General features: G+C 33.4%; 1 protein-coding gene across 1 annotated transcript in view; it reads left to right on the top strand.

Moving 5' to 3' along the window:
- Window positions 1-26,148, top strand: part of IQCM (IQ motif containing M) — a gene marked incomplete at its 5' end in the record, with an annotated part of 337,033 nt that overhangs the window by 42,512 nt on the left and 268,373 nt on the right. Inside the window, one exon of the mRNA XM_072722489.1 lies at window positions 7,230-7,320. Coding sequence (XP_072578590.1) covers window positions 7,230-7,320 — 91 coding nt within the window. The remainder of the gene's footprint in view (window positions 1-7,229; window positions 7,321-26,148) is intronic.

The following is a 26,148-nucleotide window of genomic DNA, read 5'->3' as shown; positions in this document are numbered from 1 at the left end:
AGGAACTTACCTCATTTATTACATATAATAGATGTAATATGTAATATTGCATATTGTAATATGTAGTAGATGTTTCTTTATTTTATGTCTCTACTCTCTCCTTTCCTATAATATGTAAGCATCCTAAAGTCTCCCCATCTTAAAAGTGTATCGACACTAAAATATTCTTTCTCAAACTTATGTCCCTGTGATGGTCATTTCATCCCTCTCCTCCCCTTCAAACTATACTTTTTAAAAGGAGAATCTACATTTACTATCTCCAATAACTTTATTCCTTCAAAGCAGTGAAATCTTGTTTCCATTTCCATCTTTCTCTTTAACTGTCCACCAATAGCCTCATAATTACAAAAGCTAAAGGATACACTTCATTCTTGTCTTAAATTTATGAGATAAAGGAAATAGATTTTCATAACACTGCAATTGGAATTATTCAATTATTTGCATAATTAATTATTTAGTTAATTGAATTCCCTAGGATATAGGCCTCATAATCCCCACATTATATCCTGCTTCCCTGGTGCCTAGAAGACTGCCTGTCACATTAGAGGCATTTGGTAAATATTTGTTGAATGAATGATTGAATAAGTGGATGTTGGATAAAAACACTTTCCCTGTCCTCAAGAGACCATGAAAGAGTTCACAATCTAGGGAGGAACTGGCATTCTATATAACACACATGTGCTAGAAATTCCAACAGTAGAAAATCATATGACATCCACCCAGCCCACACACTAGAATGTGAAATGTCAGTAAATTGCAATCTGTCATTCTTGACTAATGAATCTGTCTATAAATTTGCAACATTAAGTTTAAAATTGTATTACAATTCATATGAAATTGAAAATAATTTCAATAGTGGGTCTTAAAAAGAGAGAAGGGTGAAAAAAGCATTTTATCACTCAATATACAAAATCTGAAATCTCATTTTTTGAATGAATAGGATCTGGATTCAACCTGTGTGAAACACTTAAGTATCATTAAGTCTTTGTGTTGAAGAGGCCTTACTATTGTTCTAGCCCAACTATTTTCATTATATAAAATTCCTTAATTGCTATTTTCTGGAAAGTTCCTGTCCAGTCTCTACCAGGAAACACCTGTTATGGGGAGCACATTCTTTTTACAGTACCCAATTTCTGAATTATTAAAGCTCTAAATCAAGAAAAACTAATTCCTGGTAACTTCCATTGATCTAGCTTAACTGTTTAAGATTGGCTGCTTTTGGCCACCTGAATTAGAGTTCCTGGGTCTGTTTGTTTGCTTGTTTTTATAGAATAAGAAGAAATAGAGAGTCTGTATGAAAGTTTGGAGGGAAGTAGGGATCAGTTGAAGGAACAACGTGTAGCATCTATCATATCTGAGAAAAAAGTTGAAATAAATTAATCCTTGACATTGGCAAACATAAATTAGTAATATTAAAAATTTTATATAACTAAATAAGAGATGTTAAATATTTTACTTATTGATTCATAACAAGTGTTTGATGAATGTGTGGAATATTCTAATGAAATGCTGAAAGGATTCAAAGGGAATAAATTCAGTCCACATCGTTTCAGAGTTTGCAGACTAATAATGAGGAGGTGGGCCAAGTAAACAATGAGTGTTGCAAATTTGTTTCAGTGTTAAGATAAATCAAAGATCTGAGTCTTGAAATATGAATATCAGGCATTCCTTCATTAAACACGTTTTTGTAGAGCACTTGATAATACAAAATGAAAAAAAAACCCCACAAAAAATTCAGTACAACAAATCTAAACTTAGGGCAGAGTCCAGCTTCTGTTCCTGGTAGTTTCTGCATATTTCTGGTAGTTCAAGGCTACCATTGGACCTTGCATGGGCAAGGAAGGCACCCAAATAACTATGGCACTTGCAAGATGGAAGATGGAGTCAGAGACTCCCCAAATCTGAGACTCCTTAGAAGGTGATACTGTCAATGAAAGACTAAACAAGGATTAAAAAAAACCTTCCTTTGTAAGAAGAAAATGGCAAGAAACTTAACTATCTCAGCCTTGGCTCTGTTAGAAGAAAATATAAAAAATTTCTTCTTATGATTTATGACTACAAACAAGCTCACCTGTGATGGAATCAAAATGCATATTGCCAGTATCTCAAAAAATCCCTAAATGAGAGAGTAGTTCAGTGTTATTATGAATTGAAAGTTCCCTCAGTTGCCTGCAGGAAAAGCAAATGATTTCTTGAGGAATCAATCTTAATCCCAGGTTGCAAATAATTCCCATCCTATGGAATATGAATTTGCAATTAAAAATTTTTTTTAAATACATGAAGAAATTAGTCACTCTGGCGAGAAATTTAGTACTCCAGTTTCCCCAAAATGAAATTAGACTTACAAAGACCATAGATAATAGAATTGTCAGATACAGAATAGAGAATAAGTATGTTTAAAATGTTTAAAAAATGAAGTATAAAAATATGAATGAACTAAAGACAATAAAAGTGTTCAGGAAGATTTTATAAAGCAGTTAAGGAACTTCTAGAAATAAATATATAATAACAAATAGAAAGTTAATAAATTTTTACATACAGATTTAACAGAGCTAAAGATAGAATTAGCAAACTAGAATGAGTCTCTTAAGAAATTTACAAAAGGAATTACAAAGAGATGGACAATATGAAAGATTAAAAGCTCTAGGGAGTATATTGAGAACTTATAACAAAATTGTAATCCAAATTTTCTAATAAACACTAGAGATTGGGAAGAATAATTATGGAAGCGATTATGACCACTACTCCTTGGAGACCTAATTTCTGGTCTGGGATAGGGAAAGGAAAAAGTGAGCCTGGAACTGTTACTTTCGCAGAAAGGAACAAATGTTCAAAGACTAATGGAGATATGTTGAAGTAGTACAGGAACTGACTGGCTGATTTTGGTATTATGAGCATCAAAAAGAATAATGGTGGGAGTAGATTATAACACACTGAGTAAAAAAAAAGACTTAATGTGTCCCAAAAAGGAGGAGAAAGAAAAAGAGGAAAATCTCTCCTTTACAGATTAATGTTGGTTAATCAATATAGAAGAAAACAAACAATTATTTTTTAAAAAGCATTATTTTGCAATTACCACTGTAATGACTGTTATGAGAGTTATTAGTGGGTGCTGAAAGATGATTGGGGAACAGCCAAAGTATTAGCCAGAAATTGTTTAGTAATTGCAAAGGGAAAAACATATGTTTATAATGGAAATATTTGACAGTTGCCACCTTACTCAAATAATCAAATTTATAACACCTTTTGTTGTGATATAATAGGAAGGATATCATACCACTTCAGTTCTATTCCTGTCAAAAATACTTAATTTTAATCTAGTCATAAAGAAGCAGTGGGAAGAATTCAGACTGCCTTCAAGAATGTTAAGAAAGATGAAAAAGGGTAGGAGGAATGTTTTAGGTCAGTGATGTCCTTTTGAAAGATAATGCAATTTAAAATTTTCTGGTGGCCACATTAAAAAAAAGCTAAAGGGAAAAAAGTGAAATTAATTTCAGTGATATATTTTATTTAATTCAATATATGAAAATACTATTAAACAATTAATATAATATTTTAATTAGATATATTACATTTTCGTAGTAAATCTTAGAAATTCAGAGTGTATTTATGCATATAATATTGTATAGTGAATGTGTAGGATATATACTTGTTCTTAGGAACTATGTGGTTAAATATTTAAAGGTGAAATGTTATACTGTTTGTAGCTTACTTTCAAATGGGCCAGCAAAAAATAATTTATATTCATATATGTATGCACATATACATGTATGTGTGTGCATAGGCATATTAGCAGTTATTAAGTTTGATTTAAACAACTACATTAAAAAGTTTAATTTATTAGATGAATGTAGAACAATGAGAGGATATAAATTTTCAGACAAATATGGAACATTATTGACTGAACAAAATTGACTACATACTGCCAATAAACTTCAAAGAATTTGGAATTGTATATTATGTTCTCTGACTACAGTGAAATTACATTTAAAAACAATGACAATGATAATTCAAAATCACATAATTTGAAAATCAAAGATGACTTATGGAAAGTAAGGAGGATGCATTTGAGGGTATTAGGGTTGGAGGTGGGAATTTAAGGGAGGAAGTTATTAGTGTTCAGAGGAGAGATGACAAAGGTCTGCTCTGAAACAGTATGTGTGGGAAGGGATTTAATGACTGATTATATGAAGAATGTTGAGGGGGAATGAGTATAAGTAACTTCCAGGTACATGGATGGATGGTAGTGTCATTAATTGTGAGAGAGAAATGTTAATTGGGATATCTTTGTGACATGTATATAGAGACAGTTGGTTATTCAAATTTGGCACTTGAGAGCATTCTGGGAAAGATATATAGATTTTGTGAGGCATCTACATTTAGATGATAAATTTAACCATGGGCATGGACGGGATCATTCAAGTAAAGGGTTAGAAGGCAGCCAAGGAAAGAGCCGTGGGGCATACACAACAGCTGGAGGTGGTCAAAGCAAAATGAATCCACAAAGAAGACAGGTGAAATAGACATAAGTAAAGGAAATTGAATGACTGAATGATTCCAGTTGAACAAATGGTCAAATCTAGCTGAATTCTGAGGAAAGCATGGTAAATAGTGTTAAGGACTAGAGTCCTTTGGTTGACAGTTCTAATGCCTTATGCTCCATTATGTTTGATTTCATTACAAAAGCCTCAAATATTTATTATTTTGCCTGTATTTTCTTTTCCCAGTCTCTCTGTTTGTCTCTTATTTATCAATTATTCTAACCAGAGGTAATTTATAATTTATATTGCAGAACTGAATTCTAGAGTTTGATGTAATTGGTTAAGAGACTAGATTTTACATAAAGGGAATAGTTACGAACTCTGAGATGATACAATTTGCCCAAAGTCACACAGTAAGTCTGGTTACCCATCCAAAGGTTTAGTAAACTAATTAGAAGTATTGTTAGATATCTTATATGCTTTAACTGCCTTCCTAGAAATCTCTTTTTTTTAAAGGTATATAACTATACTTTAAAAAAATTTATTTTGGATGCAATCCTAAAATGATTTAGTTAAATGTTACCATAGAGGGCTTTTAGTTTAGCATTTAAATGGATGATGGCCAAATTTTTAACAGATTTGGGATCCCTGGGTGGCGCAGCGGTTTGGAGTCTGCCTTCGGCCCAGGGCGTGGTCCTGGAGACCCGGGATCGAATCCCACGTCAGGCTCCCGGTGCATGGAGCCTGCTTCTCCCTCTGCCTGTGCCTCTGCCTGTTTCTCTCTCTCTGTATGACTATCATAAATAAATAAAAAAATAAATTAAAAAAATTTTTTAACAGATTTTTTTCAAAATGGGCATATAAGGGTGAGTGGCTGGCTCAGGAGAGCATGGAACTCTTGATCTCAGGGTTGTAGGTACAAGCCCCACATTGGGTGTAGAGATTACTAAAAAAAAAGTAAGCTTAAAAAAAAAAACCTCAACAAAATGGGCATATGTTTTGCTTTATTAATTATTATAGTAACACAAACTTACTTTCTTTAACATCACTGTGAAATTTACTCCTTAGATCTCTGGATCACACATCTCATGACCTTTTTTCCCTATCCTTTTTCTCCTTTGTTTTTCTGTAATGATTTTTGCTGCTAGTCATGCTGTTCATTGAGAGTGGCAATCATATTTTATTAATTTTATATCCTACATCTCCCCTCTCTAGGAGTAGCATAATTAATTTTCACTGAATAGATATTCTTGAAATAAACAAAATAAATATGCATATTGAGTATCACAGTGATTAACAATGCAGGCTCCAAAGAGTGCCTGTCTGGGTTTGAATATTGACTCTACCTGCAGCTTTATAACCTGGAGGAAGTTAATCTCTGTTTCTCTGCTTCATTTTCCTCATCTGTAAAATGGGGAGAATAATAGAATCTAACTTATGGTGTACTTGTGAGAATAAAATATGATAACCCATGTATAGCAATTAGTACACTTAGCATATTGCAAATATTTTTAAGACTCAAACTTACAAATTCCTTCTCTACTCCATTTTAGTATGTTTCTCAATCTACCATATTTCTTTACATAAAGTGTCTTTTAAGCTCTATAGTCACCTTCCAAAGTAATAAGCAAGGCAGAAATGACTCTCTTTCCCTGATTAGGCACCTGAGGCTCCCTGAACCCTGGGGCAATAGTGATGAAGGAACTTACAGTCAGAGGGATACAGGGTGGAGCCCTGGCTCTGCATCTTTTAACTTATCAGATCTTGGGTGGCTGCTTTCCTCCCATGTAAAAGAGTAATCACTGTGCCTCACCAAAAACAAACAAATGAAAATGCTAAAAACTGGTTCTAAGCCTTAAGTGTGAGATGATTTACAGGGAATGCTAAGCAACATCTCTGGCATATTATAAATAGTCAATAAATTTTTAACATTATGTTTTCCATTTCTCCCCAATTTTTATATTCTCTGTTATATATTTTAAATCTAAATTCACATAATGTGGTCAACTGTGTTCTTCTATTTGTTAGCATCGACACACCAACCAGATTTGTAAGTATTTCCAAAACAGAGGGTTTCATTTCATAAATTCCCTGTAACTTTAATATATCTTTAACATACCTGAGCTGGTAGCTGGAAGGTACATGGATATTAACTTAATATTTTGGTATAATGTTTCAAATTATGTTCATCCTATTATATGTACAAAATAGAAAGATTTAAAAATATTTATGTAAATTTCTCTTTAGACTCTTAGAATTAGATTAATTTTTTGAGCAGAACTTTGCCTTTTCTGAACTTCAGTCTTACTCTATCAAATTGATGAGTGTTCCCATTCACATTAACTAATGATTGCTAAATTATTTTAAAATAGCAGACTCTCCTATAAAAGCTAAGCCTTATGATGATAATGATGATAATAATGCTATGTATAAATGAGACTGTTGGTATTCATTAGTATGTGCTGTACTATTGCAGACATTTCTTGGGGAACGATCTCCTTTCTGATATATGCAGTTCATTTACTCTATACCATCAGTGCTAAATTTTAGTAATTGCAAAACGTCTGAGGAGCATGGGGTGAAAAAAACCACTCAAATGTGTTTTTAGAGTATCTTTGTGTTAGCAATTTGTTTGAAAAATATTGTACCTTTTGTTATTAAAAAAATCTGTGATTTGCAATTTAATTCAAAAAATGCACTTAGAACTTGAAAACAAATAGTATACAATTATTATTTTTTAAATTCCAGAACAAGTTAAACTGGGTAAAATAGTAACTAATATTGAATCCGTGGGTAAAAAAATGGAGAAAGAAAAGCATCAGCACCATGAGAAGTCCAGGTAATGTGTGATTAGTTAACCTATAGAAAATGTATAGTTTTATTCTACTGTGCCAATATTTCCTGACCAATTGTCATGATTTCTCAAGTCTATTAACACCCCATGCATGAGGCTAATTTATCCTTCTGCTTGAGTCCCTTAAAGCCTATCAATTACCAAATTTTAGTTTTCAGTTCAATTAACTTTTGAACTGGGGGATGTCTGAGTAGTTAAGCAAACCATCTGGGTTTTACAGTGCATAAGCTCAAATCCAATTTGTGGCTTTCTTGAGAAAAATGCCATATTTTATGATAATATTACATAAGTTTGGAATTTTAATAACTCATCTGCAGTAATTATGGAGCAGAGTTAAATTATAATTTTTCTTTTTTAATTTAATAATTTAAAGTTAGTCTTTTTCTAACAGAAGGTGAGGCTGATCCTTTAGAGTAAAGATTCAGAACAGGCATTTTGAACATTGCTTCTGCTTCCCAAAGGTGTGTGGAAATGGGTCAGTTACTTTTCTGGATTATTCCAGTAAAGAGCATCATCATCTTCAAGATCACTTTACCATTGTGTACATAACTGTTGACCCTAGGGCTACAGAACCTTTAAAGGCCCTTCAACACATTTTGTAGGAACATTTATACTGGTAGAATGTAAATATTGCTCCGTTAAAATGTATTTTTCAGTGGCTTGTTTTACATTACTTCACAATGTAACCTTGTCAGAAATTTGGGGTAATTGGCACAGTGGTAAACAATAAAAATTTGAGAAAATATTGCCCTGGCTATTAAGAATATAATGGACCTTCCAACATTTATCTGGCAAACTATGCTTAACAGTAAAAGATTCATGTTCACAAGGAGCCACTTCCTTGGCTTAAGTATAATATGATATTCAAATTTGGGAGAATGGAATGTATGTACAGTTCTAATACTGAGGGTTGGTTTTATCCATGGTAGAGGGAAGACTAATTGCAAAGGAAAATAAATGGTTGTATTTGGGAATTTGCCAGTTTTGTAAAATTTTACTTTTGGCCTTTACTTAATTTAAGTCAAGACTCAGGTTTGGTCTAGCAGAGTGGTAACTGCTAAAAGAGTAGTGAACAGACCTATTTAACCAAATACAATTTAGAATTTCAGGTAAGCTTTTAATAAACTAGAAAAGTTAACTGAGCTAATTAGAAAACCTACCATTTTCAGTATATTGAGATGGGGCTAATAATTCAAGAAAGAATAATGACTTCAGGACAAGTGGAACACTCATTAATAATAAATCTTATCAGATAGAATATCTCTCAGTATGTCTTTCTCAAGAGAGTTGAGTATTTCTTAAAGAATTGTTTCTTCTGCAACTGGTGGAAGATAAAGGTCTCTTGACACCCTAACATCCCATTTTTAATGAAAACATGTCCTACTTAATGAGGAAGATCAACACCCTCTGAAATTAAGAGCAAGTACATGTACTTCCAGTGACAGCCTGGGGCACATAAAGCCTGAACTTCAATCCACCAGGGTTGCTTTGTCTTTATTTACAGCTAGTTTATGGCGGTAACTTGTTTCCTACCTTAGCGGTTAGCTTCATTTCCTTAATGTTAGAAGTGTGATGGGAATACAGAAGGAAAGACAAATAAGTGTTCTGGGACGTGGTGACTCAGGGTATTTGAAAACCTGTGTTTAACTAGACAAATAAGATGTCATTAGAGTGAGATTTTTATTGAAATCTAGTTCAACACATAATAAACATAAGGAAACTTAGCAATGAGGATATAAGCAACAGAAAGAAAAATAGAATCAGTGAGAAGTCGCGTAGGGGATTGTTAACAATTAGGGAGAGGCTCTAGCACTAATTAGCATGAATTGCCCCAGTCTTTGTGAGACTTTTGGAAGACTTCTGTTCAATACAAATAGATCCCTGTGAGGGAAGGTGTGCATAAACTACTCAAAATTCCCCTGTAGATGCCTGGGAAAATACTAATTTCTATGGTGACACATAATATTTTTGGGTAGACCATAAAAATATTGGCTCAATAAAAGAAATTTCTTTGGACAATATAGGAAGAAATACAATCTTAGAAATGTATGATTTCCTTTTCCCATACTTCTCTATGTTTGATTTGTAGAGGGAAAACAAAATTGACTAGTTCTGCATTTTCAGATTTAAGTTTAAGGACATGAAGTTCTTCATTGTACTTTGAATTCTAACTTCAAAGATCACCATAATTAGCATACTTAAGAAAGTATGTTTTATGACATAATGATCAGTGTGAGCGCATTCTAAATGTTATTTTTCCATCAAGGAAATTAATTTACTATGCACTTTTATTTTATTAGAGCAATTTCTTTTAGTTTATAATATTTGGTGCATTTAAAGTTATGACAACTGTATTTCTGTAAATGCAATTCTGTAATTCAGGCAAGTAAGCCTAGACTTCTTCCCCTAGTTTTGTGATCACTGGGAGTTTCTTATGTGTTACATGGCAATTTGTATTTAGGCTATTCTGATTAATTTAATAATAAAATGAGATTATAAAACAATGATAGAATCTCTCACCACCTTCACATTTATGTTGAAATGATCCTGCCATTTCATCTGAATGTTTGTAAAATATTTTGCTTAAGTGGATGAATTGTAGTCTATATCTGTTAATAGGAAATCATTAAACAATGCAATAGTTCTAATTTGGAGACTTAAATATTTAACCATAGGCAAGATGAAAGAGAGCAAAAAAAAAAAATTGTGATTAATCAGTTGTATCATGGCCCCATTCTTGGTGACATAGAAATTATTTCTAGAATCTGAAATGGAGTTTTGCAAAGCTGACTCTCATATTTTTCCTTCACAATATGATTTTTGTCACACTAGCAATACCTCAGTTCTCTTACTCATGTGATCACATGAGTAAACAGCTAGACTAATTGATCCTTTAGGTCAGTCATTATTTTTTTTTAAGATTTTATTTATTTATCCATGAGAGACACAGAGAGATGCAGAGAGAGAGAGGCAGAGACACAGGCAGAGGGAGAAGCAGGCTCCATGCAGGGAGCCCAATGTGGGACTCGATTCCAGGTCTCCAGGATCACGCCCTGGGCTGAAGGCAGCGCTAGACTGCTGAGCCACCCGGGATGCCAAGTCAGTCATTATTTACTGAGTTTCTACTCTACCTCAAATGTAAAAATTGGAACAGGATAGCTCAGACTCATCCCTCATAGACTCTAGTTTTTGATAGGCAAATGTTTTAAAATCTTAAAAATGTCAATAACACTTGAACTAGCAATTACATTTCTAGGCATTTATAATAAGAAAAGAATTGGACAGGTTCACAAATATGAATGTTGAAAGATTTTCATCCTTGTTTATAAATACCAAAAAAGTGGAAACAATCCAAATATCTGGCAAAAGAAGATTGGTAAATAAGCCATCGGTATGTGAAATCCATATAGTGGAATGCTTTGTAATGGGCCATAATGACAATGTACATCTTTGTAGGTTTATAAAGAAAGATATTTGTGGTTTATTAAGTGCATAAAATAATCTAAAAAGTTCATGTACATTTTACACGCACATAAACATAGAGAAGATATGAACTATATGACACATGTTAATTATGACAAATGGAGTTAGTATAAAATAGTAATAAGGAGTTCAGTTCTTAAACTCCCACTGTCCAGATTCAAATTCTGGCTCCACCCAGTTCTAGCTGGGATAATTTGAACTATATACTACTTAACTCCTGAATGCCTTAGTGTCTTCATTTATAAAATGGGTGTAACAATAGTAAAAACCGAGTCATCTTATGAGGATTAAATGCAGTAAGACACAGATAGGGTTTAGAATAGTGCCTGGCCCCTATGAAGCATTTAAGGGTTTATAATTATGCCTAAAATATTAGGGTGGTGAATTAGGGGTAATTTTTATTTTCTTCCTTTTGCTTATGTATATTTTCTAAAATTTCTTCTATGTGGTGATACAGTTTTTGATTCACCTGACTTGGTTGAAGCTCACCAAGTCATGGTAGGAAAACATGTTAACTTAAAATCTTGCAAAACAGAAAATCAATAGATATGGTACTTGTTCAGTTTTCTGATTTTTGTTTTCATTTGGAAAGCAAATGTTCCTATTTGTTATCCATGCTCAGAGCCAGCAAGATTTGGTATTATTTTGTCTTCATTCAACAAATATTATATATTTATCATGTAATATAATGATATAAATATTTATGTATTTTCAATAATAGTTATAGAGGGCCTGATGCATGAGCACTGCAGGTACAACATGTATAGACTCTACTGATAGGAGACAAGTGGTTTTCTCTTTGTGATTAGCATCTAATCTTATAACATTGGTCTAGAAAGATTGTATTACAAAACAGGGTCTGTAAATGACTCAAAGCTCTAACTTTACGTTTTGGAAACAGATTCTTGGTCTCACCATTTCCCACCCCAGTCATCAATCTTGACTTGCCATTACAACCCATGACCTGCTCTTCCATGGGGCTTCTGAAAGAATATGGTGAGTCTCATTGCATAAGTATTAATAGCAACACAGCGATTTTCATTATTTTGCATTCATTTAAAATGCAGTGTCAAACAGCTAGTATTTCCTTTGAATACTGTGTCAAAAGATAAAGAGATTTCAGAAACAACTACTAATAACTAATTTTCAGCTTTTATTTGATCTTGAGAGATTGGATGTTTTTAATGTGTGTGAATATTAAAAGTTTTAGGAAATTTTAAGGATGAATTCTTATAATTTTAAAAGTCTCTCTATACTTCAGTTATTGTTGTTTTGAAAAATACACAATTCTCCAAAAGAAAATACAGATAATTATTTAAAGTCCCTTAAGTATGATTGAGAAAATCTCTGGAACTTGGTGAGTTACTTGAAGACCTAGGGGGCTATTGATTCGAAGAAACTATTTTGTAGTTTACCTCTTTTTAACTTGTTACTCATGTTCTTGGGCTTCAGGCTGTCATTAAGAGAAAACTCTTCTTGTAGAGTGGGACTTTGATTGATTTTGGAAGAAATTTTTGAAAACTTGCTGAAGAAACTCCTCCTTGAGTTCTTAAGGCACTCTTGCATAAAATTTCCTTTATCCAGGTACAATTTTACCAGCATTTCTCTGGATTATGAGAGGAAATCAATCATCAGAGGCTCAAGTAACACATTTTTATTAGTCGAACCAATATTCACCCAAACTTTTAATATTATGAATAAGATGTCAGAATCTTAACACATGTAAATGTTTAAAATTTTTGAAAGTTAAATTGGTCCATAGCTTACATTCTTTTAAGGCTTGATCAGATAGTTTGAGGCCCCAGGTAGTATAAATAATGTGTGGGTCTCCATTGAATCTAGAATTGGATATGACTATGAAGAAGTAAATATTGTAAAAAATTCTTCATAACGAAAATTCTTCATAAAAAATTCTTCATAACATTAGATCCTATCTAATCTAATCTAATAGATCTAATGGGTAAAATAGTTTTAATAGATAATAATCTTGAGATCTGATAACCCTGAAAGCTGAGGTTTGCAGCCCCTAACTACCTCTTAAGTGAAAGTTCTGTGACATTTAGAGTTTGTTTAGACTCGTACTAAGTATTGATAAAAGCCTCTATTTTCAAATACTATTGAGCTCAGATAAATCACATATTTTTTTTCCCCTTGCAGAGCTGCCTCTTAGCTCATTCAAGGGTTCAGTAATTCTCATGGCTTTACTCTGAATGTAGAGATTTAAGTATTTTTCCATATACATGGAGCTTACTGTACAGGGGCTTGGCTACTGTTTGTTTAGTGCTAAAGAGAAGACAGAAACTCTTTCTAAAACATTTGTTGAGAGAATCTTAGTTACTAGCTACAGATTATTGTGAAATTATGAGTGGAAGGCCAGCAGAGTGGGGCAGTCACCTACAGGTTGTGTTTTGAAGTTTGCTAAAGGTTGTGTCCATGCAAAAATGTTCTCCTGAAGTATCTGAAATATTTACAAATAGAGCCATAGCTTCATAGAAGCTAAAGATTCTCTGTACTTATCACACTGACTGGCACATACTGGGCATTAATAAACATTTGTTGAATGAATGAATGAATGGATCAAAACAAATGAAAAGAAGCCATCCAAGTGGAATATATTTCTATGAATGTGTGCCTGTTTCTGCATATTAGGCTAAAATTTGATAACTGCTAAAAGGAAAAATGAATTTGGGTAAGTAAAATACAAAAAAAACAATGGATATAAACATGCAAAAGAATGGCACCGGACAATTTTTATTTTTTTATAATTCTGGTTTATATTTATTATGTATAGACTGTAGAGATACCATAAAAATAAGTAAAATGTTAAGCATTTAGCATATATGCTTTAAAACCAAATTGTTGGGCAGATTATTAGTTTTATAAGTCTCTCAATACTCATATAACTTCATGGGGAGTTGGAAGGTTGAACATGCCGAAAGTGTAGAAAATTTTAATAAAAATATTACTTCCAAATGCTATGGGGTAGATGTTATTTTTTCCTTAAAAAGAAATGTATTTTTAATCAAATAAGAATGGGAACTTCATTATTGCTTTGTTGTATATGAAGTTTTGTTTAACTTTGCTTTATTTTCAGCCAAGCCACTCTTTTATAATAGCAATATTTTTTTTAATAAGGCAGAAATATCTGAAATTTGTGGCCAACAACTTACTTTATTTAAGCTATTAGAGAAATAAGAAAAATGTTGATTTTCTTTTTTGAATAACCTAGGTGTGGTCCTGGCTTTGTGCCTTGAGTGAAAACTAATGAATACTTTATGAATCCTTTTTAGAATTCATGTTAATTTTTTAGTGTATTTTATGGTGTTAGTCTACAAATTTATCTGACAAAGCTGTTTCTCCACACCATTATTAACACAGTTTAGTAGGATACAGATTCACTGAATTTCTGAAACAGTCACTGAGGTATACTTAATAAGAGAATATAGCTTAAATTGTGAGAGGATGCAGATCTTGTGCTTTTCTCAGGGGTGTATGGTAATTTACTGGGCTCTTAAATTAAAATTGCCCAATTCTTTTTTAGAATAAATAAATTACTCTTATTAAAGGATAAAGGAAAAGAAATTAGAACATGGGGGTTAAGACAAAGTTATAATTTCTATTCATTTGACCTATAAATATTATTATATGTGATATATAATCATTATGTTATATTGCATATAAATGTATATACTTTATAATACTTGAAGCCTTGACTTTTAAAGTGGTACAGTAGTTTCCCTTTATGTACAGGGGGATATATTCCAAGACCCCCAGTGGATGCTGGAAAATGCAGACAGTGCTGAACCCTATATATGTTATGTGTTTCCCTGTACATACATATTTATGGTATAGTTTAATTTACAAATTAGGCATAGTAAGAGACCACAACTAATAATAACAGAACAATTATAACAATATACTGTAGTACAACTTATGTGAATGTGGTCTCTCCCTCTCTCTCTCAAAATATTGTATTGTACTCATCTTTCTTTAGTGATGAAATGAGATGATAAAATGCCTACCGATAAAAGGAATTGAAGTGGATGATGTAGAGATCATGATATAGCATTAGGCTTCTATTGACCTTCAGATAGTACGTCAGGAAGAGGATCATCAGCTTCTAGATCCTGGCTGACCACGGATAACTGAAACTACAGAAAATGAAAGTTCTGAAAAGGACAACTCCTATATAGCATAGTAGTGCAGGCACTGAAGTTAATCTAGTCATTCTAATGAGGTTAGAATTCTGGCTCTGCCAGTTTCTAGCTGGGAAACTTCATCCAAGTTACTTGATCACTCTCTGACTCAGTTTTCTCACTGATGAAATGGGGGAATAATAACAATACCAACCTCGAAGTTTTTAGGTTATCCTTGTAAAGTATTACAACATATATCCCGGTGCCTAATTAAAATTGAGTTTTGACTATTAGCTACAATTTCCCAGATATAAATAGTAAAACAATAGACTTGAGAACGTGATGTTCAGTGACCTAGCTTTGACCCTATCCTAAAGGATATATTACTTTACCACACTAACTTACACTCTCACAGAACAGAACTCAGGAAGAAAGGTTTACTGTTATTGTATAAAGGCAGTACCTGTGGCCTTTCCTAGATTCAACTATTTTTGTCATTGTCTGTTTTGGCATCCTGTTCTAGACCTTGAATCTGCCTGTTGACTCTGCTATTTCAATAAACTTGGTAGGTCACACTGAAGCTGATATTCCTCAAGCACCCCTTACACCAGTAATTTCAAACCTTTACTCTATTTCTTATGTATCTAGGGGAATAGAATCATGATAGGAACTCTTTAATAGAATTTTTCAAAATAAAGTTCTGGGAAGAAGGGAAATGTGTCCAAAAAGCCCACCTTGATTTACATGATATGCAACTGAAAGTGTGGCCTGATGTGAGTCCCTTCAGTTCTCTGGGTTTTAGTTCCATCATCTGTAGTCTTCAAGGAAAGAATGGAACTGCCTTCAATGAAAGAGTGAAAGGTTAGAAAATCTCCTTTTCCTGTATGGTTGCTTCTCAGATATTAAAATCTCTTTACATAATCATTGACTGGAGAGAAGAGGACCAACCCCCAGACTCTGCTCTTGGCAATATTTCTTACCTCATCCTACTGTCTGGGTTCACAGCCTTGAGACCCTTGGGATGAATCTCATTAAATATGACCTTTAATTCTGTCTACATCAGTGTCCACAAGATACCTAGGACTTCTAGGTAACCTCTTATTGTGAAAGCCCCACTCTTTCTCTCTCTAATTCTGCATGTCTTTTTTCATGACTTCATCCTACACCATTTTTGCTCTTGAAACATGTTTACTCTTCTCCCTGAACTCATAGCCAGTAACCAGCAAAAACCCCAAATCTTTACCCTCTGCTAAGTGTTCCCTTCGCTTCTTGGTCCTACTGAAATCTGTGCTCTGTCCCCAGCCCCAAGGACATTTCTTCCTCTGCCCCTCTCTCAGGTGGTGATGGTCTTCTCTTCCACGCCTCCCCCATCTGGGATTGAAGATGGAGAAGTGACTTCCTTATTCCTCACGTTGTTTCCAAACTGTTCTCCCTACCTCTTTCCTAACACGCCCAGCTTTGAATCCCATGTCAGCAAATGATATCCTCCATTGTCTCTTCTTCTTACAGTAGTCTTATTTATTTGTATCCATTCTCTCATATCTTAAAGAATTTAGCCTGTGAATCCTTGTGATTTTCTCTAGTGCCAGTCTTGTAATAACTCTGATTTCAGTGTGCAAGTAAATAAGCTCTCGGATTCATTGGCTTTTCCATTTCTTGAGCTCTTGTCCTTCAGTGACTTTTGCCTACCATTATACTACATATATTCTCCAATAGTTACATCTTTTAAATATTTCCCAAACCTGACTGAAGAGCACTACCATACAACCAGATCACCTTTTAAACTCTTAACAGTATATCTAACTCCCATTGAGAGTCTTGGGGCCCCCAGTGCTCATAGAGGCCTGACTGCAAATTTTTGAATTTCTTCTCTAGATATACTCATTCCCCCGGTAATTTTACCCAGTCTGTGGCTTTAGCTATCATTTATATGCTGATGCCTCCAAACATATCTCCAGTGTTGTTATTCTCCTGAACTACAGCTCACATTCAACAGCTTAATCAGCATTTCTACTTGATTTTTTTAATGACACTTCAAACCTAATGAGTCCAACCCAGAAATGTTGTAGGTGTCGTTCTCTTTATTTGGCAAGCTCTTCCCTTAGATGTCACAAGCATCACTCCTTGACTGCTTTTGGGCTTTGTCCAAATGCCTCCTTATCAGTGGGGACATTCTCTGCCAACATATTATAGCAGCCGCCATACCTGCCAGCCCCTTTACCTCTCCTGCTTTACTCTGATCTCTAACACTTGAGGTCTCAGGACATGTTGCTTCTTTTATTTATCCGATTCTGTCTACCCCCTCCTGCTAGAATATAAACTCCAAGAAGGCAGATAGTTTTGACTGATTTATTCACTACTAGATCCCTTGGATCCAGAATCATTCTTGGCACATAGGAAGTGCTCACTATATTTTACTGAATGAGTGAAGATACTATTTTATTTTCCAAAAGAGTGGTACCAATTTTCATATTTCTTTTTTCTATTTAATGAAGAAATTTATCTAATTTATTAGAATAAATACCTTCACCCATGGAGCTCAAATACATTGTTTTCATTTTGAATAAAAAATATAGCTGAAAAAATATAGCTCTTTGTGTGTGTGTGTGTGTGTTTCTGAAAACATGGTGAACAATTATGCAGAGACTTCTGAGTACAGAACACCAAAAAATGCTAGTTAAATATTAAAAGATAAGATTAAAAACTTGGCTGAGCTGCAGGAAAGTATGAAAATAATAAACCCAGAAAATAGAAGAAAGTCTGATTCCATAAGTTCCATAAAGGTTTAATATTACTTAGAGTAATTTGTATTTAGGGCTCATACCCATTTCTGGTAGCTTAGAACTTTCCTAGTTAAATGACAAAACATTGATATCACTTCTCTTTCTTTTCCTATCAATCAACCAATCATATATATATGTATACATGTGTTTATTAGGCTCAGGAATTCTGAATTAGATTAATAGAATTCCTTTTTTTTATGATGCATTATCATTTATTAATGGATGGCCCTCTTTTATTTTATTTTTTATAGTACTGATAGCAACTGACGTCTACCTGTGTGCCCTTCCCAAATCTTACCTTTTTGCTTCCACCCTAGATTCCTAGATTTGGAGGAGTTCTATCAAATTTTTGATACTAATCCTTTGTTAGTTATATTGTGACTAGTCTATTTACTTTCTTTAAGGTGTCTTTGATAAACAATACTGATTTAAATAAAGTAAAATTTAACAAAAATATTACCTTCTATGGGACAATAAAATGACCATAAAATACTTGTAGGTTTGTTCTTTCTTTGTTCTGAATTTCTTACTATCATTGCCCATTATTTCAATTTTGTCTTTTTTTAACTTAAATCTCACAAGCCATACCATAATAGTTATTATTTTATAAAGATGATGGTTATTTACATTTACCTGCCTCCAGGTAGATCAAGAATTGAAAGAAACTTACAATTTTTCAGAATGAAATACAGATAGAAATGATATATCTTTCCTTTTATTTAGGCCTTTTAAAAGTCTCAAAAAAATAAAAGTCTCAATAATATTTTATAGTTTTCTGCATATTTTAAAATATTTATTCCTATGCATTTGATGATTTTGGTGCTATTTTAAATGCTATTTAAAATTTTATTTCAGCCCCTACTGCCTTTTCTGCAGTATAGAAGTACAATTAATCTTTTTTTTTTACATGGACTTTATATCTTACGGACTTTATAAATTAAGATAACTTCCAGTAGTTTATCTGGTTTATCTGTTGATCCTTCTAGATTTTCTAAATACACAATCACGTTGTCCATGAATGATGACAGTTTTTTGTTCTTTTCTTCCTATTCTAGACCTTTTCTTTATTTTATCTTACCTTATTACATTTGTTAAACCCTCCTGCACAATGTGACACAGAAATGGTGAGCAGCTTTCTTTTCTCATTTCCTACCACAGAAGGAATTATTATATGTATTAGCATTGAGTATAATGTATAGTATTTGTTAAACCTTCTCTATATTATTTTTAAAAGTTCCTACTTAGCTAAGAGGTTTTATTATGAATCAAGTTTGAATTTTATCAGATTATTTTATTTTTATTTCCTCAGATGATGATACGATTTCTCTCCTTTGTTCTCTTAATGAAATGAATTATGCCCATTGATTTTCAGATGTTAAACTAATCTTCAACCTTGGAATAAACCTAACTTGAATTTAATTTGCTGGTATTATTTTGAGGATTTTTAAACTTTCATCGAAAAGAGAAATGACCTGTAATTTTCCTGTTTATAATGTTTTTGTTGGGATTTGGAACTGAGGTAATGACATTATACAATGGGTTGGAAATTATTCCTTCTTTGTTCATTTGTCTGGAAGAATTTGTGTAAGATTGTGGTATTTTTTTCTTACATGTTAGAGGAGAATCACTACTGATGCCACCTGGCCTGGAGATTTCTTTATATGGAATTTTAAAATCACAGATTAAATGTCTTTTAATAAAATTAGGCCCTATGAAATTATTTTAATTTTCTGTCATTTTTTATGTTATGTTTATAGAAACATGTTTAAATTGTCAAAATTATTGCCATAAGCTGTCCATAATAACATTTATATTAATGTCTCCTTTTAAATTTTCTATACTAATTACTTAGATTTTCTCTCTTTCTTTCCCTTCTTTTTTTCTCTTGGATCAGTTGTGCTGAAGGGACTATCAACTTTATCGTTTTTTAAAAAGAAACAACTTTTAGCTTTCCTGATTTTCTTAATAGTGCATTGCTTTCTACTTCAAGAATTTCTATTAATCATTATAGTTTCTTGCTCTTCCTGTTAGCTCTGAGTGAGCACGTTCTCACTTTTCTCACTCTGAGTGAGACCTTAATATTTATTATTTGATTTTCCTTCAGCATTTACTTATTACAATGAACATTTTCTAAATATGGTTATATATAGTATTATTCTCAATGACTGTGACAGAACTTTCTCTAAATAAAAGGGATGAATTTGAGGAGGACAGCACTTCCCCTTTAGAAATAGCCAATAGACTGGTAGACATTTGGTGACTTAAAAAAATGCTTTATAAATAGCTTTTGTTCCCCTGTGAAGATAGCTTAAAATAAACAAAACGCTTGCCATTAGATTCATATTATATTGAGATTACTAGCCAAATGTTAGATTTCATTTTTTTCTATTATAAAAGCAACAACTGTATTAAAAAACAACTTGGAAAAAGGGAAAACCTTGTCCATTGATGCTGCCTTCCTCTCACAGCCATGCTTAATAAGTTGGTTTATTTTCTTCCAAATTTGTTCCTTTGCATCTTTTTAAAACCTAGTGGCAATACTTTTTTTTTTTTTTTAAGATTTTATCTATTTCTTCATGAGAGACACAGAGAGAAGCAGAGACATAGGCAGAGGGAGAAGCAGGCTACCCTCAGAGAGCCTGATGGGGACTTGATCTTGGGACCCTGGGATCATGACCTGAGCCAAAGGCTGATGCTGAACCACTGAGCTACCCAGGTGCCCTCCTAGTGGCAATACTTAAATTTTTTTCTAGTTGAGTCTAATATAATAGTTTCCTTTCATTAATTGTACATAAGCATCCATTTTATTTTCTCTCAACAACTATAAGGGAATTCTCCCCCATATAACAGTGAGGCAAACTCTCTAGAGCTTCTTACAGCATCAGAGGTTACTCAGGTACTAGTTAGCTTGGGTTGCTGTAACAAAATATCATAGACTGGGTGGCTGAAATTGCAGAAATCTTTTCTCACAGTTCTAGAGGTGGAAAGTCTGAGATTGGAGTGCCTGCATGTTCAGGTTCTGATCTGAGCTCTCTTCCTGGCTTGCAGATGGTGCCTTCTGTCTGTTTTGTCATATGGCCCTTTCTGAGAGCACACATTCAGAAAGAGAGCTATCTGGTCTATCTCATAGGGGCACTAATCTCATCATGAGGGCCCCACCCTCAGTCCCTAGCACTCTGTACCAGAGGAGGAAAAGCCATATTCTTTGTTCCTGCCTCCTGACATTATGTGAAGCCAGCTGATGTTAGGAAGGGAGGGAGATAGGCATTTTCAACTCATTGTGGAAGTGGAAAATAGATTTTTAAAAATAATAAATTCTTCTTTTTAACATCACCTATAAGACTTTTTGTCACTATTAGATGTCTGAATTTTAAACAATTTAAACAGCTCATATCCATTAGCTCATTCAACTTTAGCACTGTACTTATCCTCAGTAGCTTTTTTAAAAAAATTATTTATTTGTTTGAGAGAGAGAGAAAGAGACCAAGACTGAGCATGAGTGGGGCTATGGTGTGAGAGAGAGAAGCAGGCTCCCCCTGCGCAGGGAGCCCAATGCGGGACTTGATCCCAGGACCCTGAGACCATGACCTGAGCCAGAGGCAGATGGCCAATTGAATGAGCCACCCAGGCCTCCCCTGCTCAGTAGCTTTTCCAGAACTACTCACCTTCACTGTAAAGCTCCATGAATTTTCTCAATTCAAACTGGGCTTCTTGAGAATTTTTACTTTCCTGACAAAGACATCCTGGAGTGGATAGACTGCCAAGTCTTTTCTATGTCTTTTCTGATGCTGTCTGGAATCAAGTTATTGATCACTTCTTTTGAATCATTTGTCTGCACTTCTCAGGTCATGGATTTCCATCATCCTCTTCTGAATTTGGCGGTCCTGTTGGTGCTGAGTGTAAGAGGTCTTCTGAATCTGATTGTTTGATTTTTTTTTGGTAAAAATAATACAAAATAGCTGAAGCAAATAACCATCTGTAATCTTGACATCAATGTGAACTTCAGTCATGGGCTTCCATTTTTTGACCATGGAGCACATTTTGTCACAGGGAAGATCGTACCATGGAAATCAGTCAGGTAGTTTTGCCCTAAACATCCTTAGTAATTATCTTGAATTTTCTAAATGCAACTTTATCATTCCACAGGTCAGCAAGGCTCACTTCAAAAACAGGACACTTGAGGCCATCATATGTGATTTGGGTTCCTTGAATTATTGTGACTAGTGTTTTTCCAATATTTCTTATGTCGAACAAAGCTGGTCCTTTATATCAATCATTCTTAGAAAATGGATCAATCACTTTCTTCTTCGTTTCTTTTTGTTGTTTTCATTAGGTGCTTGTTCCTGCCCCAAAATAATAAATTCTAAACATTCCAAATAGATTTAGTTTTATTCAGGAATCAACTATATTACAACGGGTAGAGTGGAAGGAAGATGCTGCTTGCCTTGTGTACATTTATTTAGACTGTCACTATTTGCCTTTTTGATTTTGTGGTCACCTATCTCTCCCAATTCTACTGTAATCATCAAGTACCTTTTCATAAATATTTTCATTTATTGATGTAATATCATGTATTATTTTATACCAAGGCGATTCCAAAAATGATTTGAAAAAGCTGAAACTTAAGATATTTAAAATTTAATTAATTAATTAATTAATTAAATTTAAATGCTACAATGGCTACTAAAACATTAATTGAAGGATAGATGTTTATAATAAAATAATAAAATAAATTTGTTCTTTATGTAATAATAACATAATTGTATTACTCCTTACGGTTAATAAGTTTCTTTTTACATGTTGTTTCCTTGATTGTCATGGGATATTCAGGCATGGCTGATCTAACGTTTCCTATTGTTCAGATGAAGAAACTAAATATTAAAAAGTTTGCAAGTATCTCAAATCTCACAAATATCAGGCTTCTGATTTCCAGTTCTAATACAATTTTATTAATTATACATTTATTAATTCATATACATAATATGAATATATCTATGAATATTTTGCCCTTTAAATATAAAATTGGAATATTTTCTTCAATATCTTTTCTTTTTTTAAGTAAGCTCTACACCCAACATGGGGCTTGAACTCATGACCTTAAGATCAAGCACTGTATACTTAAGCCAGCCAGGTGCCCCTAATATTGGGATATTTTAAAGATATATTTCATAGTAAAACAGAGTGACTCAATATAGGTTAGGCTTATAAAATGAGTATTTGATAGTGCATACTATCATTTAGTTCATAATGTTATGAACTAAAAGGTAGTGTACATTTATGTGATTTTTGAGAGTTTTTCTCCATCTGATTAAATATAGTCTAAATATGGTGTTTCTCACTATTGTACATACTCTTTAGAAGTACATTTTGAGTCAGTCTTACAAGTTTACTAATAATGTTACTATATCCTATGCATTTTAGAGTGTTAACCTTTATGTTGAATTATAAATTAGTTTATATTGCTGTTTCAGTATGTAACAATATATTAGGAAAGATAGCTTTCTTGCATTATTCCCCACTGTTCACATTAATAGACCTTTCATAAAAACACAAGTGTTTTATTGTCTGAAAATGCACCTCACCTCATCTTCTTTAGGAAAATGTAAAAAAAAGTATTTTTAATGTACCAAATTCTAAATAATAAAAATTTTCATGCTGGGAGAAATGCATACCATGATATTAAAAGTGCTCAGCAAATCTCTAAGAGATACTTGAGTAATGTGAAAAAGCTCTTTTCATTCCATTACAAGAATACCTGTGTCTTGAATCCAGGTATCTCTCTGTTCATTGTATGTCCTGTCAATAAAATAAACTAGTTTAACTAGTTTAGTTAAGCTAATTACTGAAATTTCAAGATATTAAATATATTGTCTATAAAAGTTGATGGTGGCAGGAAGATACATTCCATAGTGGATTACAGATATTTCTTATTCAAAATAATCTTGAAATATAACATTTAAAAATTACAAATAGGTCATTTATATATCCTAAGCAAGATTGAAGGGCATCTTTAGACTAATTGTGTACAATAGAAATAAATTGTGAGACATAATTTAAATCTTCTAGTAGCCACATTAAACAAGAGAAACAGATGAAATAAATTTTAAACATTTAATTTAACCTAATATATATTAAATTTATCACTAATATGTAATCAATATGAAAAATTATTAATATATTTTACATTCCATTTTTATTTTTTCTAAGTCTTGGAAATCTGGTGTATAATTTAGCATATAGCACAACTCAAGTCATACTAGCCACATTTCAAGTACTCATAGCAACACATTACTATATAGAGAACACAGCCTTGCATTTTGGGCTCCAGTGGACATTGATCCCTCATGCTCTGGCACATAATATATGTAAAATTTATTTAATATGTAATCAATATGAAAAATTATTAGTACCATATTTTATATTCCACTTTTATTTTTACTGTCTTTGAAATGTAAATGTTTAAAGAAAAGAAGAAAAAAGGTAGTAGAGAAAGGTTATAGAAGATTGTAGTTTGGTCATACTGTATATATATATCCACTTACTAGATAGATGACATTGGGAAGGATATTTACCCTTCCTAAGCTCAGTGTTGTTTTGTGAAAATGAGATATTTGTATGTGCCTTTCAGTATTATTGTGCAAAAATTAAATGAGAGTAACAAAGGTAGAGTACCTACTTGGTTTCCTTCCATCCCATTTCCCTTCTGAAGTCCAAATGGTCCTATATTAGACAACATAATTGTATCCACTTTTATTAGATCTTATAAATTGCCCCACCAAACATTACATTTTTTTCAGTTAAAGTGAGTGGACAGAAAGGAACTAGAATCAGAGTAGGAGGTTCTTAGCATCAAGATTATAGCTAAGGACAATTATGTTAAATTGCTTATCATGCTGTGGAATTAATTGCCCATGATATTAATTATAAATATTTAATATTTAATTTATAAAACATTCTTTAAACCCACAGGTCTACATTCAGTTATATGAACATTTTGGTAAATAATCTTCAGTCTGATAGATAATTTAAAAAGTTAATGGCAGGCAGCCCGGGTGGCTCAGCAGTTTAGTGCTGCCTTCAGCCCAGGGTGGGATCCTGGAGACCCAGGATCGAGTCCCACATCGGGCTCCCTGCATGGAGCCTGCTCTCTCTCTCTGCCTATGTCTCTGCCTCTCTCCCTCACTCTGTTTCTAATGAATAAATAAATAAAATCTTAAAAAAGAAGTTAATGGCATAATCACTTCAGATCTTCTCATTTCCCTTCTGAGCAGCAAGGACTCAGGGACTTGCAGCAAGAAATAGAAGCATGATCTGTTCTTTTCTTTCCTGTTCTCACATACACAATGCAATGTACATGCAGAGATGTGCAGAAAAGATATATGTATGGTGAGTGGCTGGCTTCATGGGCATGCCACCCTGCAGTCACACAGGACTCTACCCTCAGAAGGGTATCAGTTCTGGGGATCAATGCTCTGTGGTCGCCATATTGAACTTCCCAGTAACTTACCTTTAAATCTGTAGTTTGTAAGTGAGTCTGATAGGATAATAGAACAAGCATGGAAACTTAATTCACAAGTGGTCTCACCTCCTGCCTCCCTACCTGCCCACCTCTTCCCAGGATGGACTTGATCACCCACTCCCAGGTTCCAACCCAATGATTGCAGATACCCTTTGTCCCATTTGTGTTTGCAGAGCAAGAAGGGTCTGGAGAATGAGTGTAGCCTCCACACTTGAGGCTCTTCACTCACCCAGCAAGTGTTCTCATGCTCAAGAGAGCACAATAGGATGTTGCAAATAAAAACCACATGACAGACTGAGAGAGACCAATGAATAAATGAAAATCTGGTATGATGTGATGAATAATTATAGAGTTAACTCTGTGTGAGCACTATACAGGTCATAAAATAGGATATTGTCAGCACTTGTTCTTTTCTCAGTTACAAGCACCCTTACTTGCCCTCAGTGTTGACCACCAGCTTTAGTTTTGTGATAACAATTTCCATGCTTTTCTCTCTAGTTCTACCACCCAGACTGATAATTATTTGTGCCTATTTAAAAAATTTATATAAATTAAATTGCACCACACAATTTTTCCATGCTGCTATGGACTACTCTAGCTTGTTCATTTTCAGTAATGTATATTCTACATGAATAGAATAGATAGAATAGAATGTATATTCTACATGAATATATCATGTAATATTTAGTCTATTCTTAATGGACATTTGAATTGTTTTCACTTTAGGGCTGTATCAGTACTGTGCTTGTCTTCTGTTGTGCATCTGCAAGGGGTTCTCTAGGGTATATACTAAGGAAAGAATTTTCTGGTTCATGAGTTTTATATACCTTAAACTTCTCAATAATGACAGTATTCCAAGGCTGGTACTAACTCATGTCCACAGCTGCAGGAA

Source organism: Vulpes vulpes, chromosome 10 (assembly GCF_048418805.1).
Source record: "Vulpes vulpes isolate BD-2025 chromosome 10, VulVul3, whole genome shotgun sequence".
Classification (NCBI taxonomy): domain Eukaryota; kingdom Metazoa; phylum Chordata; class Mammalia; order Carnivora; family Canidae; genus Vulpes; species Vulpes vulpes.
This window is presented reverse-complemented; position numbering and strand designations above follow the sequence as displayed.